The sequence below is a fragment of the Oryza brachyantha genome, chromosome 3 (assembly GCF_000231095.2).
Source record: "Oryza brachyantha chromosome 3, ObraRS2, whole genome shotgun sequence".
Lineage (NCBI taxonomy): Eukaryota > Viridiplantae > Streptophyta > Magnoliopsida > Poales > Poaceae > Oryza > Oryza brachyantha.
Window position 1 is genome coordinate 24,094,325 of NC_023165.2, and position 17,429 is coordinate 24,111,753.

At 40.4% G+C, this 17,429-nt stretch overlaps 1 protein-coding gene and 1 non-coding gene across 2 annotated transcripts; both read right to left on the minus strand.

The window, feature by feature from the left end:
* Nucleotides 1–416: 416 nt before the first annotated feature.
* On the minus strand, nucleotides 417–489 carry TRNAR-CCU. Its single transcript has one exon. It is a non-coding gene; the product is annotated as a tRNA-Arg (tRNA).
* A 222-nt stretch (nucleotides 490–711) lies between these two features.
* Nucleotides 712–5,201, minus strand: LOC102720133 (probable LRR receptor-like serine/threonine-protein kinase At2g16250). Its single transcript, XM_006651698.3, has 4 exons — nucleotides 3,069–5,201; nucleotides 2,293–2,421; nucleotides 1,861–1,883; nucleotides 712–1,710 (listed from the first exon to the last, which is right to left on the minus strand). Exons 1-4 carry the CDS (start codon nucleotides 4,739–4,741, stop codon nucleotides 1,133–1,135), a joined length of 2,403 nt encoding a protein of 800 aa, XP_006651761.2. The 5' UTR covers nucleotides 4,742–5,201; the 3' UTR covers nucleotides 712–1,132.
* Nucleotides 5,202–17,429: the final 12,228 nt, after the last annotated feature.

Below are 17,429 nucleotides of genomic sequence, written 5' to 3' on the forward strand. Positions count from 1 at the left end.
ACCATCACCAGTAAAAGAAAATATCACAACCTTTAAATTTTCCTGTTATTATTTGTCTTCTCTCTGGATGTTACCATAACTCGGCCATTATTTGCTTATTATTTGGATGTTATCACCATTGTTATTCTTTCTTTATATTTCTGTTTTCGCCAGGTCGGCTGAATTTCATTACTACCAGCACCGTGAAACTTCAGGAGTCCTTTCAGGCCTAGTAACAGTGTTCAACCAATCCTTATTCCTGCAATTATTTGATAAGATTTTTTAAAATAAAGCTACTACAAGAATATCTGACATTTTAAATAATATGTTTCATTAAATTTCTTAAATAAGATATGAGTGCTCAAGCAGCCCTTTATTAAAAAAGGATATTTTTATTAAAAAAATGCTTAAATAAGATATTTTTCATTTAAAAAGGCTGCGCCAGGAAGGGTTCGAACCTTCGACTTTTTGTTTAGGAAACAAACGCTCTATCCACTGAGCTACAGGCGCTCTGTATGACGCTACTTCATTTGCTCCTTCTTGGGCCGGGCCGGCCTGCCACAAACGGACATTGGCAATCTTGGCCTTTTCTGAAAGGCCGCTGTCTCAGCTTTGGCCTTTTCTGAAGCTTGAAGATAGCATCTCACCTATAATTTACTCTCAAATGAACAAACAGAGCACACAGCATCTAACTTGCACAAGCACAACAAAATAAGAGATGCAAAATTTGGCAAAGCAGCACAAAACCAGACGCTGCCAAACGTGAATGGAACGAACATTTCTGCTATGATCAACAATGAAACAATCAATTACAGTAGTGAAGAAGAAAAAGAATCAGCTCGCCATTCTTTCTTTTTTAAATCAAGAGGGGGGAAGGAAATAAGAACATTGGAGAGAAACCGAAGCAACCCCAAGCCGTTTGTCCAGAACATCGGCACCAACCACTAATCCACTATACGACCGCTTCCCAGTCCACCCCGAAAAATGGCACCCCTGGTGCCAGTATGCTGCCTGTGAAGTCAATGAGGAGGAAATTCACACTTTGATCTGTCAGATGAAAATAATTCAACACAAGGTAGCAGCAGTGCTTCAACAGCTGCCCTTGATGGACCTTGCCTCGCACCAAAAGGGTCACAAGATGAAAGAAAGTTTCTTAATCCTCCGTGTCACGTGAGCCAGATGGCTCAGGGAAGATCTCCTTAGATTGCCTCCTGCGGGAGGAAGAATGATCACCATTGCTCCCTCCAGATGATTTGATTGTCTCTGAGCGTTTGAACAAGTTGTCATCCCTTGAAGGACCTATATCGGACGAGCTATGCCGCCAACTCCCAAAGAATGCAGCATTCCATGATCCGCGTGAAGATGTTGCTCTTAACCGGGCTGAGCTAGAGCCACCGTTATCTTCCCTCACAACCTTCAATGGATTCTCTAGTGCTTTTAGGATATATTTCATCGGCGGGCGTTTAGAAGACCTAGGATTCAAGCAGGACTTTGCAACAATTGCCATTGCCCAGACTTCCTCCAGATGGTCCTCATCAATTATAAGTGATGGATCAATGATCTTGCTCATGAGCTCTTTCTCATAAATATTAATGTAGCGCAGAGTGCTATCGAGCCACTCATTTGTTGCAGCATCATTTGATGCACTGGTACCCAGCCTTCCTGTCACCAGCTCCAGCAAAACTTTTCCAAAGCAGTAGACATCATATGAACAAGATGCAGATGGAGCACCTGGTTACATTACAGATTTGTCAATGCGCTTGCATCCATGGACACATAATCTATAGATAGTCATATGGCACAATATAGCATTGCTGTCCTCAGTTTCAAACAGAGGGCAGGCAACACTTGAAAGATGAAAGCATGGATGAACGGACTTACCAGAAGAACCTTGATCTGCCGTCCTGCAGTTTCCCCCCAAAAAACAACACTATTAGATGAGACCAAGTTCATTCGGTGTAAAAAAAATGAAATTGCTTAAAACTGGCAGAAGAACATGAATGGTATAAGGATTTGGAAACTAGAAAAAAAAAATACATTGCTTTTGCTACAAGGGGCAGCCCTATTTTTGTCCTGTGCATATTAAATCATTTTGAACTTGCTTTAACTGCATCCTGAATAAACGGAAAGGTTCAGTAATTGACTAATATAGATTCACACTTCAGAGCACATGTTTTTAGACCTTGGCTTAATATGAATCAAATGGGCACGATGAACTGAACAGCACAGTGTAATTATGCATTTTATGGAGACTCGAGTCTCGACACAGAGAGCAAACAAATAGAGCATGCAGTGCTCGAAGTTAAAACTTACGATGAAAATCTCAAAAGCTTTGTGATGACATTTTGGTGACCTTCCCCTTCTTGAGGACACACCTCGCTCAAGCTCCCAAGGCGCACGTCAAATTTATCATCAAGAAGGATACTGCTAGCTTGCACATCCCTGTAGCAGAGTGACCTCATTAACACAACCACCAAGGGTACTAACATAGTTTACTGCATGGTCTACTTTGATACCAAAACAATACTTCCCGAGCGAAGTGACACAAAAAAATAACTTCCCATGCTTTTGCAGGAAAATATCAAGAGTAGTCAAATCTTGAACATTGCATAACCAGGTACTTTCCCATTGAGAAGTCATGAAAAGGGTATATGAACCAAGGTGGTTTACACATTCAAATGTAACGTAAATAAGTAATTATAAAATGACATGATAATAAAGAGGTGACCCTAATTATAAAAAGGATATATGAACCGAGGCAGTTTACTCATCAAAGTTGCAACGTCCAAGAAAAACAATGCTACATACCCCAGGGGAAATCACAAAAAAGGCCACAGATAAACAAACGACAGTACTATTCATATTCAGATTTTTGAGTTCGGGTGAGCTATAGAGCATAGTTAGCAGTACAAAATACTGATTCAGCAATATCCAAATCCATTTAATATGTGGCCAGAGTATTCCTAGTTGCCACCAACACTGTCTGAGATACATGACGGTAGACATCGTGGAAGACCACATGATACACGCAAAGAAAACATCCAACTGAAATAAATTTTGCGTTCATATAAATACAAAGAAGTTTATACCTGTGAACCATTGGTGGATTACACTCGTGGTGTAGATAGCATAGTGCCTCTGCCACCCCTGTTGCAATCTTCAGCCTCTTTATCCAGTCCAAAGATTGCAGTCCTTCTTCTTCCTCCCCTGACTTTCTGTGCAGTGCACTTGATAAGTCACCATTCCGAACAAACCTATACACGAGAAACTTGTCCTCTTTATCAAGGCAATGCCCCATGATTGGCACCAGCCTTTCATGCAACCCTTTAGCAAATAAATCCAACTCCGCCATATAAGCATTCCTAGACATGCTGGAAGTTATCTTCTTCACAACCACGGAGGTGCCATCATGGAGCACACCAATGTAAAGATCACCAGAGTGACCATGCTTGATAAGCCTATCGTCGTCAAAACTTGCGGTGGCTTCAACAAGCTGGTCATAACCAAATGAATCACCAACCTTTGCTAGGTTTGCGGGTGATGTAGAAGATTGCATGCCAGCAGCAACTGCACCCCCACCAGTTCCAGAAGCTCCCAACTGTGTGTTTCGTTCTCCACTTTCCCTCTGATCATTCCTACTCCTATTCGTCCTACTCCCGGAGCAGACCAAGCAATACAAAATGGCTGCAATAACAGCTAACAGCAGGACACCCCCACCAATCGCTCCAATCAGTATGTACTTCAAATTCTTGCGTCTTTTTTTCCTTCCCGGTGAAGCTGGCAAAGCAGGCTGCAGTGTGGGTGCAGGAGCTGGACTCATGTAAATGAGCCCCCGTGCAGCATAGAACTGCTGACAATCTGCCTGGCTACGCTGGCTCGCAACGTCAACGAAGCAATTCAACTCAAATGAGAAATTTCCAACATCACCCTTGGACACACCCAGCTTGCCATCGAAGTAATTCCCAGAGATATTGGCCAATGCCGTCCTACCAAAGAGTTGGCCAAAGGGGCCTGGCACACCACCATAGAAGAGGTTCCCGGACAGATCCACTACCTGCACATTGGATGGAAGCGCAAGCCCTGTATCTGGCAATGTGCCGGTGAGGTTGGTCTGAGACACGTCGAGAACGCTCAGCTCCGGGAGCGACCAGACTGCCTTGGGTAGTTCGCCTGAGAAGGCATTGCCTGAGAGGTTGAGTCTACTGAGACGCGGGAGCCCGGCGAGAGCACTGCCCGGGAGCTGCCCCGAGAGTAGATTCCCTGCTAGGTTGAGAACGGTGAGGTTGCTGAGGCCGGCGATGGCCGAGGCAGGGATCTCCCCCGTGACGGCGCAGTTGGAGATGTCGAGGAGCTGGAAGGTGGGCGCGAGCCCGGCGCCGAGCCACGCCGGGATAGAGCCGGGCAGGCCGAACCCCGCCGCACTGAAGGCCTCGAGCCGCGTGAGGTTGCGCAGCCCGTCGACAGCGAAGCGCGGGGCCAGGCGGCCCAGCCGCGTGCGGCGCAGCCCGACGAGGGTGACCGACACGACGCGGCCGCCGCGGCACCCCACCCCGGCCCACGCCGTGCAGGGGTCGGCGCGGCGAGGCCAGTCCCGCGCACGCAGCCCGAGCGAGCCCCGCAGCGCGTACAGCGCCGAGAGATCCGCCCGCGACGTGAGGTTCGCCTGCCCCACCACCGCCCCGGGCGCCGCCGCCGCCACCAGCGCCACAAGCAGCAGCAGCGCCCAGAGCCCACCACCACTACCAAAACCAGCGCGCATCATCTCCTCCTCCAGCCACCTCCACCACCTCTGCCGCCGCCGCCGCCGCCACTCCCCATTCCTCCACTCCCACCCCCGCGCGCGCGTCCAAAGTAAGGATGGATTCGCGGAGAGGCCAGGCAGGCAGCGGAGACGGAATTGGGAGGGAAATTAAACGCAATAAAGGAGAGGGCGCAGAGCAAACGCAGGTACAGAAGCAGCCACCACTACCACCACCACCACCCTCCTTGGGGGCTCACCTCTCTACCCCGCCATCAATGCCCAAAGTTACACTCCCCCAACTGCCTCCCACTTATTACTCACTCCCTCCCCGCCGATCCAAACCCAAATTCCACACCACCACGGCGCCGGCCGCCGGGGTCACGTCACGCCAACGCACGCGAGCAGCGGCCGCCGCCGGAGACGGTGAAGAGGGAGAGAGGAGGAAGACGAGGAAGCGGTGGGATGAGAGAGAGAGAGAGAGGGAGAGAGAGAACTAATATCGAGGGGGGTTTCGGTTGTTTAAGGAAGCTGTTAAATGTTTTTGAAATCTCCGGGGCTGAAATGGCAAGCGATTACACCCCCACGATCTCGCCCCCGCGGCGCCGTGCTTGCCTGGCTCGATTTACATGCCACGTTGTTGTGGGGATCGGCTCGGTGGTGTCTCGGGCTCGCTCGGCTTCGCCCTGGCTGCGTGCGTCGCGCTTTGACGGCGCTGCCACTGGCGGCAGGACGCAGCGGTGGTGAACTGGGGTGATGTGATGAATGAACCGGCGCATGGTGGGTGCGTCTCGGTGGTTGGTTCGGTGCGTGCACTTCCACGGTGGCACAGCGGGTTTGGTGGGGTTTTTGTGGGCGGGCGGGCGGGCGGGTCAACGGCGAGAGCCGAGCCGTGGGGGCGCGGGCGCCGTGGGCGTTTCTGGTTGGTTTGAGACTTCGCGACGAGTCAAGAAGCGGCTGCCTGTGGCCGGCCGGCGGGGCCGGTGTGTGTATTCTTCTGGTTCGTTTTATTATCTATTCTACTCCGCACAGGATCAATTGCAAAACAGAGAAAGTAACAAATGCTAAATCTGTATTATTCCGGAATAATGCTAGATCCGTGCAGTATGTTATGCACACGGAAGTTTTCTCTTTTTTTTCTCATTTAGGAGGACATTATAGCATGCTAAAGAGTAAAGATATGGTATGAGCATTCGATGGACAGCATTTAGGAGGTGTAACACGACAGTTTGTTTCTACGGTTGTTTACACCAAGGACGATAGGAGGAATAGTATCAATTAACCACGCCCAGGCGTCCAACTACGCTACCACGCCACGTGAGCATTGAATGTAAGGATTTCCCTTTTAACGGGATGGAATTCATGTTTTACTGGATTTTGCAGGTTTGCCGGACTGGGACGAGGTGTAAAACGGCAAAAAAAAAAGGGGGGAAATGTCATCAGCTGCAATGCTTTGAAAGCAAATCCCATCGACTTTCCACGGCTGGCTTTTGACGCGGTTTGAAATGGCAGCGCCAGGTAAAAGTTGTGGATGGCCACTGGACAAGACAAGCCACTCATCACTAGTCGCGACGGGTGGGTGGATCCCAGGTCGGACGCGTCAGGTAATACAGGAAAAGAACAGAGCGGCACACGAGCCGCGCGAGCCCACCACCACCACCACATCGATCGCGCGGGCGCCGCCGCCGGCTGGCAGCCACGTCGCAGGCTCACTGCGCAACGCCGTCCCGTTCGCGCCGGCGGCGGCAGACACGTTGAAGTCTCGACGCGCAAGTGCGAAACCCGTTCGTTCGTTCGCGCGGCGGGGGAGTGTCTCGGTCTCGGCGATCGCCTGCCTCATGTTTTTGCAGCGCGGGTTAGGATAGAACCAATAAATTTTTAAGCCTAGGTCTCAATGATTAAGAGCACTCCCAATGAAGTATTTATGATAGTTTCTATGTATATTAATTAGCTTGACAGCTCGGTTTTTTGCTAACGTGGCAGAGCAATTAAGGAAGAGAGAGGGTCTAAACCAAGGAAACGATTTCCTCTTCACGGAACTGGGTCGACGAAAGAAACGAGGCAGCAAGAAACCAGTAAAACCCCGTTGGGGAGACTCCAGTAGTTTCGATAGGATTTGGGCCAGTTCGAGTACGGCGCCGACGACACATGCAGATGGCGCGCAGCCCCGTTCAGTGCCGTGCAAAATATCCGAGTTTGTTTAGTGTGAAAATATTGCTAAGTCATGCTCATAGCTCATGTTGTCATCTTTGTTCTTCATTTTTCTGTTTGTTTGCAATTCATCCTTTTCCATTGCACTAAGTAATGTTATTTTTTTAAAAAAACAATCATTTGACCTATTATCTTCATCTCCAGATTGCTATTATCAGTTTATGTACGGTTTTGAAATTGTTATACGGTAATATTTGGTTCTCAAAAGTGTGTTGGACCGAAATACCTTTGTTGTTTCTTTGCCACCGTCTGTAGCGTGTGTTCTATATACAAATTGATTGTAGAAATAATTACCACAATTGATCTGTCCCTTTTTATGCTGCATTTAATTTACCTTTTGTATGCACAATGCTATAGAAACCATGGGTTGGAAAGTAGTAGTTTCTTGTGCGGTATCATATATTATAGAAACTGCTATAGTTTCTTTCACTGGGAGTGCCCTAAGTATATATTTTTTCGACAAATTTTATGCAAAGCTTAATACTTTTCTAATTTATTTTTTTAATTTTTTTAAGCAAGTATTAGGCTCAAGCCTAAGTTGCCTCATGTTTGGTTTCCCTCTGGTTCTGACATTATCTTTAGAGGCATAAAAGAGAGTGGAACCTATATATGAATGACGGTAATGACAATAATACAGGGGTCATGTTTAGATGAATTCTCTATTAGATAATTCCTAATGAGAGTTTTATTTTCATTGAATATGACAATATCTTTTTATGATTCGACATAGAATTATTGTGTACAATATTACCAATGTAGTTTATCTTTTGTATGTATTACTTATGAAACAACAACATAAAACTTATGTATTATGTAAACTATTTCATTCATTAATTAAATGTTATGTTGTTTATGTGGCATTTTTTAAAAAACATAATAAAAGGGAAATCTCCCACTGGCAATGGTCTTATGGTTTCGTTGCTTATTGATTTATTGGTTGTGCAGTGGCTTCAAATTAAACGGACCAACCAAAAACAATTTTAAGTTTAGATTTTTTTTATCGATTATGCTATAGTTCTGTGCTTAGCTCTATCGCTCAAGAAGCTAAGGCCAAAATCAATGATGAGCTATACCAAAATTCAAATTCTGGTTGCCCCTATATAAGCACCCTACTGAAAATCCATTCACTTTTGTGTTTGTAATTTTAGGACTTTCTTCTCCGTTTTATCCTGAACAACTATATATAAAAGCAAAATTGATATACATGCAATTTTTTTCATACTATTAGCATACGAATAGACAGGACAAACGGCATGATCGTTTGAGACACGGACGTATCCTGAGATGAGAAGCCAAACAATAGTGGTTGGCTTTGTCATACGAATATCGTAAACAAAGATCATACGTATACCACTTCTCATGTAAAAGAGGGCCCTACGCTTCTCTTCTCTCTTTTATTTTTTCTTTTGAAAAAAAAAACTATAACATATTATCAACAACTGCCACTAGTGCCGATGCTCTACTGATCTCCTGCTAAACAAAGTGCACTCCAACAACCAGCTCCGATTCTTCCCTGTATACCACAACGTGGAGGATCTGCAACTGTGGATGGACCCCATGCACGTAGAGTACGCGCACCACTAGCCGTGGAGCCTCGTGTTAGTTACAAGCGCTTCCGGTGTAAAATATAACGTTGGTCAATAAGGCTGAGGACGATACAGCACTATTCTAAACTAAACCTTGAAACAAACCTGCCTGCCATACGTACGTGCACGAAATTTATTGATCGAGCTGTAGCTGTGGCGCGATCTCTCGGATTATTCCCCCCCGGTTGTGAAGCGGGCGAGAGCTGCGTCTCGGTGGGGCCAGTGTTATTCTAGGTGCGGCCTCCACAGACCACAGTCCATACTTCGTGTATAGAGTGAGCTGTCCATCTACTTCCTCTGTAAAAAAAATCAATGTCCAACTTTGACCATCCGTTTTATTTGAAAGATTTTTAGAAAATTAGAAAAAAAATTAGTCACATGTAGAGTACTATTTATGATTTATCATCTAATAAAAACAAAAATAACAATCACAAAATTTTTTTAATAAGACGAAGAGTCAAAAATTATAGGTAAAAAGTGAAAAATTGGTTTATTTTGGGATAGAAGGAGTATGTACCCTCGGTACTACTGTGTGTTAGTGTACCGGTCACTAGTTTGTGTGATGGATCCGGACACTCCGACTTTGGAAAGATAAATAGGAGGTGGAAAACAGCACGAATATGTGTGTAGCAAATACTTAATCCAATCATAAATAATTAATTTTTAGGTCTGTTGATATTATATATCTAGGTCAGAGTATTTTCTGATTCTGAATTTTGGATATTCATTTGCACGCTTCTAGAGCGACTTTTTAGCTTGTAGGAGTTAATTAATTCATTTATATCCTTAATTAGATACTATAAAAATCAGATAATTCGTTAATTTCAGCCATCTCAAACGAGGCCTTTGGTAAAAATTTGATCAAACTTTTAAAACAACAACCAACAATAACCTCTTAAATACATAGGTAAAAGAAGTATACGTTGATTCACAATGACAAGAACTATCGACATATCATAAGATTGTTAGATTCTATAAACCCACTATAAATAAAATTAATAATCGTAGTTTCAAAATTAGTTTGACCGTAGGGGTGATGTTTGGTTTTATTATGAAATAAGCCAAACAATATATTTACAAACGAAAAATAACTGATAAAACTTTTATATACATATTCTCAGTGATGTAAAAGCCAAAGATAAAAAATAAATTTTGTTGAAAAAACCAAATCAACTCTAAATTTAAATTTTGACTTATAAGCGTAAGCAAAACGAAAAGATACGGTAATATCCTCAAATATTAATGGCCGAGCTACATTCAAGCTGTGAGGTCAGCTGACCCAATAGCTTTATGAAATAATCACTTGAATTTGTACAATTCTCATGAAATTTGTTTGAACTTAATGGGACTGACCCCACTGTTATTTAACAACATGCACACAATAACTGCTATAGAAGTGTTCGTTGGCACTGTTTGCAGTTACTGTACAATGTTATCTTTGTCACCCACCATGGATCAGACGGCTATTCTTCATCCAAGTTCATGTTACTACACTTCCCTGACTTGTTTCTGTGAAGTTGAGTACAATCCAAATCCCCGTGCAATAGGTATAACCACGAATGGTTCTGCTGGGACGTGTGAATATATGATGAGATGATGTAGAAACATGATGATTAATCAGCCTACTTATGCAGTTAAAATAGATAATACCGGCTACTATAAAGTGCAAGTAGCTAGTATAATAACATATTAACATGATGGACAAGTACTAGTAGCCTATTAACAGTATCCAGTAGGTTAATTTGCTTATCAACCAACGGTCAAGTAGTACATAATAATATCACCGGAGAATATATAGGGTAGCTATCCAAGTAGCCAGACGTTGTGCACCTGTGCTGGTTGATCTCAACTAGCGAGAAACTAAGGGGTTATTTAGATGAGGCTAAATTTTTAGCTCAGTGTCACATCGAATGTTTAGATATTAATTTGAAGTATTAAATATAGACTAATAAAAAAAACTAATTTCATAAATGAGTGGTAATCTGCGAGACAAATTTTTTAAGCCTAATTAATCCATAATTAGAGCATGTTACTGTAGCATCACATAGACTAATCATGAATTAATTAGGCTTAATAGATTCGTCTCGCGAATTAGTTTAATATTATAGATGAGTTTTATTAATAGTCTACGTTTACTATTTATAATAAGCGTCCATTGGACAAGAGACTTATTTTAAACCCCTTTTCCCAGACACCACCTATTATGCTACTAATGAAGTCTATTTCAATTGTTCGTTGAGTTATGATCCAAATCTTTAGTATGAGAGGCTGACTTTGATGGAGCGAAGCGGAGGCCTGTCGCCGGGAGGCTTGGGCCATTTGCTTGGGGACGCCGGGGGTGCGGGGGCGGAGCCCCCGCGGTACGGACTCTATGGTTTTAGGGTTCCACCTATATATATATACCTCTTGTAAGCCACCGTGTGGCGTTGTAACCTCATCTTGAAATAGTAAAGATATTTTGCTGGCTGACGCTCGTGGTTTTTTCTCTTCTACTTCGGGAGGGTTTTCCACGTTAAATCTCGTGTCTTCTATGATTGATCTACTATATTCATCGTTTATTTGCATGTCGTTATTCCAACATTCTTTTAATCAACAGTGTCAAGTAGGTAATGCGTTGAGAATTTTGTGAAGGAACCAATTAATCAATTGTGTGGATAAACAGTTTGTACAATTGACCAGTTAGCAGCAAGGCAATAATGGAGAAAAATTACTTTACACGTCTTCCAGTTGTGTAAGCCACCTGCTTGGTAAACTTTAAAATAAATAAATAAGAGGTGATTCTATCCTAGCTCCTACCAACCACTTAGGGCTAGTTTAATACTCTAATCAATCACCATCGAAGCATGTTTTACAAGCAGATTAAATCACTTGGGATAGTATAGACTATAGAGTCACACTTCAGCAAAATCTTGAAACAGGTATCTGATTCTAGATAACGTGAGTAATATTTGACAAGGCATTATTCAACTCAAAAACAACTTCCATAAGTAATTACACTTGATATTGGATCCATTGTAAATTCAATTTTATGGTATGTTTGAATTCAGCAACTTAAACTGCATTGCCATTAGTATTGATGAGCTTTCTGATGGTATGAGACAATTATTCACCACGCTAGCTTGCTGCTTCAAGGCGAATCGTTGATCCATGCCAATAAAGCCAATAAGGGCACTCTTAGTGTTAGAACTTAGCGTTAGAAATTACTATGGTTTCTATACAATAGGACATCGTGTCAAAAAAATATCTTCTACAATACAACTTTTGTATCTTATTATTATATGGTCCACTCGTCTCTCTCGTAGATAGTTTTGTTTTACGTAGAGACACTGGGTTTTTCTTCATTTTTGTCCCTCTCTTCAATAAATAACATGTCATATCAGTAAATTGCTTACGTGGCGTACCAATAAATACAGATAAAAACTGTCCCTTAGATCTACACGGTGAGTGTCCTAAATGAGCGAAGAATAGAATAAACATGTCGTCCTTTTGAAAAGGAATCAAGTTCTGTGCAAAAGTCAAAATGGCTATAGAGCCCATTTAATAAAGAACTTGCAGAGTATAGTTTTGAAGACGATTTAATTCAGACACATGCGCCTGCTGTACTTAATTTTGATTCATCTTTGGGGCAATAAAATCCATTGACATTCTGCAAAAAAAAAACCGATTTAGATTATCAAGGTGATTTTTACTGTCAGTACTTAGTTATAGGAATAAATTAAGTATGCTTTAAAAATTATCAGATAGCTTAAAACAAATGATTTAAACAATATGTTAAAAAATATTTTTTAAATGTAATTTCAAAACACGGATCAAATGGTGCGACAAATAAGCTAAAAAGAACAGGACTTCATGCATTCCTATACTCTTAATTAATTCTTCACCATCAACAGAATGGCGGTGGAGTCATGTGTGGTCGTCATTTGGTTTTTAAAGAACAAATAGAATAACATATTTACAAATAAAAATATTTTTCGAATAAAATTTGTATATACGTGTTCCTAGTAATCGAAAAATAAAGATTGAAAATTAAACTACGATAAAAAAACCCCAAAATCAACTCCAAATTTAAGGCTAAAAATTAAATTTTAGTTTATAAGCATACGCCAAAGCGAAAAATGAGGCACAGAGTTTAAATCTTAGGGACTGTAAATATTAAAACACCTGGTGCAATTTCAATAGAAACTAAGTGATTTTAGGAATTTGTGTTTGTCTCTTTAATGTGACATAAAAACAAATCCTTTTCCATATTTAATGTGTTTCTAAAAGATTTTAGGTTTCCTTCCAAATTACTCTTATCATGTTTTTTATATGATATCATTAACTTTTGGTTATACTTTTAACCGTTCGTCTTATTAAAAATTTTACTCTAATTACAAAATTATAAGTCATACTTAAAGTTCCTATAATAGCAAATCAAATTATAATAAAATAATTATATAATTTTTGAATAAGACGAATGTTAAAACGTAAACATAAAAATCAATGGTGTCATAGAAGGAATACATCACAAGTAAAAAAAGAAAAGAACCTCGCGATTCGTAGGCCCCCACTATCTATCATCAATTGCTTCATCTCAAAATTAAAAAAAAATCATCAATTGTTTTGATGGAAAAGTATATCGGAACAAGTGGTTGTAACCAAATTCTTCAGATCATTTCTGTGAACAGTTTTAGTTTACCAATTCCAAGAAGGAAAAAATGTGATACATTTCTAGTAGTTTAGTACATTCGTTTAGCTGGCCCGTCAGTTTCATAGGATAGGATAAAATTGAAAACGAGCATGCTATAATTGACCTGATCACTCTGCCTACCTTTTGTTCTGCAATAGACCATAGGTGTGTCGACATAATCGGTACTCTATTTTGTTTTAAACATTTAACTAACTCAGCAAAGCTCGAAATATCTTTCTGAACAGTACTAAGTGGTAAAGAAAAGTTCAAGTCAGCTTCCAACCATAGAGAAAATTATCCGGTCAAAATGATATATTATCTCCGTTATCATTATATTTTTTTCAGGCAACCCTGGATTTATATGGACGTGAATTGATCTAGACACATATATAAAACATATATATTGAGTTATGGATAAATCTATATATCTTAGATCATTTTCAGTGAAAATTTTTATTCCACGGTTTACAAGAGTGCCATGTCATATGAAAATGCTTAGATTAATAAATGAAACAAACTCTCTAATGCACAATTTTATTTCGTGGTTTTATACGGTAGTAATATCATTTGACAGCAACATATGAGAAATAAAACGTTCGGTCTCAAATGCTAGTTTCGATCCGTTTTACAGTCTTGGAAGTAATTTATACCTAGTTTTATTTAGATAAAACCAGTTCTCTGTCTCTCTTGGTAATGATGTTGTCGTGTAGTTAAATTTGCTTACATAGTTTTTTATTTATAGACAATTTTAAATATTTATGAAATTTTTAGTGGATATGCATTATAATATGAAATAGACGGAGTATTTAATAAGTTTGTGTGTAGACGTGAAGAAAGAGAAAAGGTCAAGACTAATATCATGATAGCTTTCAAAGGGAACACATTAAGGTGGTGTTTAGATTGAGAAAATTTTTGGAAGGAGTGTCACGTCAAATGTTTGATCGGATGTTAAAAGAGGTTTTCGGACACAATGAAAAAAATGAATTTTACGGCTAGCCTAGAAACTGCGAGACGAATCTTTTGAGCCTAATTAATCCGTCATTAGCACATGTTGGTTACTGTAGCACTTATGGCTAATCATGGGCTAATTAGGCTCAAAAGATTCGTCTCAAGATTTTTTCCATAACTGTGTAATTAGTTTTTTGTTTCATCTATGTTTAATGCTTTATTTAGGTGTCTGCAAATTTGATGTAATGTTTTTGGAAAAAAAATTTGAGAACCGAAAAAGGCCTTAAAATGCGGGTTCAAATGATGGAATCCCCAGGAAGAAAAAGGTTTTCAAACGGTGGAGGAGAGATGACCAGATGAGTGATTGTGCAAGCAGGCAAGCAAACCCCGGATGCGACATGCCGACGGAGTAGAAAGAGACAAGTCGCGGTCAAACACGAGATAAACTGGTAGTAGTAGTAGCTTTAAGCGCCGTCATTTGGATGAGCGCCATCCGCTGTGGTGCCAATAATCAATAGTGATAGTCAACTTTTGTGAAATGGAGCATATTTGCTTTCTCACCTTGTTAAAAAGATTACCGGTGAATTGGTGAAACGTGCGTGCATATAGCTCTAGCATAACGACACGTTGACTTGGCCGTCATGTCACAACCTCTTTTTCTTCGTTTCCGCAATTGTTTTTTTAAAAAAATTAGAGTTGATTTTGAATTTTGAATTTAGTTTATTTTTATCATTGACTTTTATATTACGATAAACATCATATATAAAAATTTTATTTATAAATTTTTTCGTTCATAAATATGTCTAAACGATCACGACATCTCCATTACGTTCTCTCTATTTATACTTGTCATTATACTTGTCATTGTACTCCAATACTTATAACACACCAGAGTTATTTTTACCTTTCTTAAAAAAAGTATCCCAAGTTACTAGTGTAAAAGTTTAAGATCTTAGGGTACATTACACTAAAATTTTTGTACCTTAAGATATTTTTGAAGGACGAAAAAAAGAACCCAACACACTAAGGCTGCGTTTGGCACCAAAGCTAGCTAACTAAGGCCTCATCGATTTCCGCGCGCACGCTTCTTAAACTGCTAAACGGTGTATTTTTTACAAAAATTTCTATAGAAAAGTTGTTTTAAAAAATCATATTAATCTATTTTATATTTTAATAATTAATAATTAATTAATCATGTATTAATCTATTACTACGTTTTCCGTGCCAGAGCATAAGTTAACTTATGCCAAGACTTTTATATTACGGTAAACATCATATATAAAAATTTTATTTATAATTTTTTTTGTTCATAAATATGTCTAAACGATCACGACATCTCCATTACGTTCTCTCTATTTATACTTGTCATTGTACTCCAATATTTGTAACACACTAGAGTTATTTTTACCTTTCTTAAAAAAAGTATCTCAAGTTACTAGTGTAAAAGTTTAAGATCTTAGGGTATATTATATTAAAATTTTTATACCTTAAGATATTTTTGAAGGACGAAAAAAAAGCCCAACACACTAAGGCTGCGTTCAGCACCACAGCTAGCTAACTAAGGCATCATCGATTTCCGCACACACGCTTCTTAAACTGCTAAACGGTGTATTTTTGCAAAAAATTTCTATAGAAAAGTTGTTTTAAAAATCATATTAATCTATTTTATATTTTTTAAATAATTAATAATTAATTAATCATGTATTAATCTATTACTATATTTTCCGTGCCCCCCCCCCCCCCCCACACACCGAGCGCGGCCTAACACCATTCTGTTTTTCGTTTTAGTTTTAGGATTCAGATCGCCGCGCTGCTCGATGCCGTAAATTTGCACCAATGTGTGGCACACACTACACCAGCTGGGTCGCTCTGACGACAGAGAGTACCACGCAATTAACGATCATTCAAAACATATACGAGGAAGGAAGAGTAGTGTATGGGTCAGAAAAGCTAGCTACCTGCTCCGGTTGATGGAGCTAGCAATGGCAACCAGGGTGAGGCAAAATGGAACTGATGCGTTTTTGGTCGCATGAATGTTGCTACTACTCGACTCTCACTCCACTACTTGCTGCTGCTCGGACGGGTCGGCGTACGCACGTCGCTAATTTATGCCACGCAGGAAACTAACGCTCTCTCGCTTTTAACGGGTGGTCCATGCTGATGCTGCAATTATGCGTGCCCTGTTTCCCAAACCAATTCTTATGTGTAGTAGACTACTGCGTCCGTTTCATAACGTAAGATGTTTGAATTTTTTTATAATGTTTAGCTATTTGTTTTTTAAAAAAAATTATGAAAATATTATTTATTTTGTTTGTGACTTACTTTATTATAAAAAAAACTTTGAGCATGACTTATTATTTTTTATATTTATACTAAATTTTTAAATAAGACGAATGGTCGTTATAACTTAAAAAAATCAACCATCTTGCAATATGAGGATAGTATAAATTAGTAATAGTATAAATTAGTACGGTGTACCCATACCCATTCCCTAACGGTGCTGCAGTGTTGGCAGTGAAAGGAGTTCGCACGCTACTGTGTTTATTTATTCACGCTGTCGACTTGTAGCGAGGGAGGCTGGGATCCAGTTGGGAGAGACGAGTCGTCTCGTCTAATCCTTTCGCTTTACTTATATTTAATTTTTCTACTTTAAATTTGAGAATTTTTATCATAATCTATTTTCAACATTTACATGTAGATTACTAAGAATATGTAAATAAAAAATTATTTATAAATTATTTTTTATTTGTAATATACCATTTTTCTTTTTTTTCATAGAGCAGCCAAACAATCGGCCATCGAGATCCAGTCATAGTCATCCAGTTCAGAGCAAGTATAATAGCACACTATAAGCCAACTAAATGACGAGGTGGAGAAAAGAGGGGAGGAGAAAGAGGAGAAACAGACTATAAGTTATAGTCAGCTCAGTCACGAAAATCAATAAACTCTATGAGAGTGACAAGTGGGCCATGTACTAATCGTACACAGCTAACTACTATACGAGTGGGCTAAGAGAAGAAGCTAACAAATTGGCTATATTATTAGCCTTGCTCTCATGATTAGCAACTGATTTAACTAGTCGTGATCGTCCCTCCGCATTGACAACCTTAGTTCACCATCACCGATGCACCACTCCATGTGACAGACTGACAGTCTACTCCGGGTCGGGTGGTTCCTTCCAAACAGGACGAGAGAACCGGCGAGAGAGGCCAGGCACACCGCACATGCACGTACGTCCCCGTGGACTGGGTTGCTTGCGAGAGTGACTTCAGGCGTGTTTAGATGAGGCTAAATTTTT

Bases quoted from the DNA above. Each gene is read 5' to 3' on its own strand.
- LOC102720133 (XM_006651698.3), bottom strand. From the start codon at position 4,741: ATGATGCGCGCTGGTTTTGGTAGTGGTGGTGGGCTCTGGGCGCTGCTG. The intron at 1,884-2,292 runs GTAAGTTTTAAC...GGGAAACTGCAG, and splicing joins AAGCTTTTGAGATTTTCATC to GACGGCAGATCAAGGTTCTT. The intron at 1,711-1,860 runs GTAAGTCCGTTC...TAATGTAACCAG, and splicing joins GGCAGATCAAGGTTCTTCTG to GTGCTCCATCTGCATCTTGT.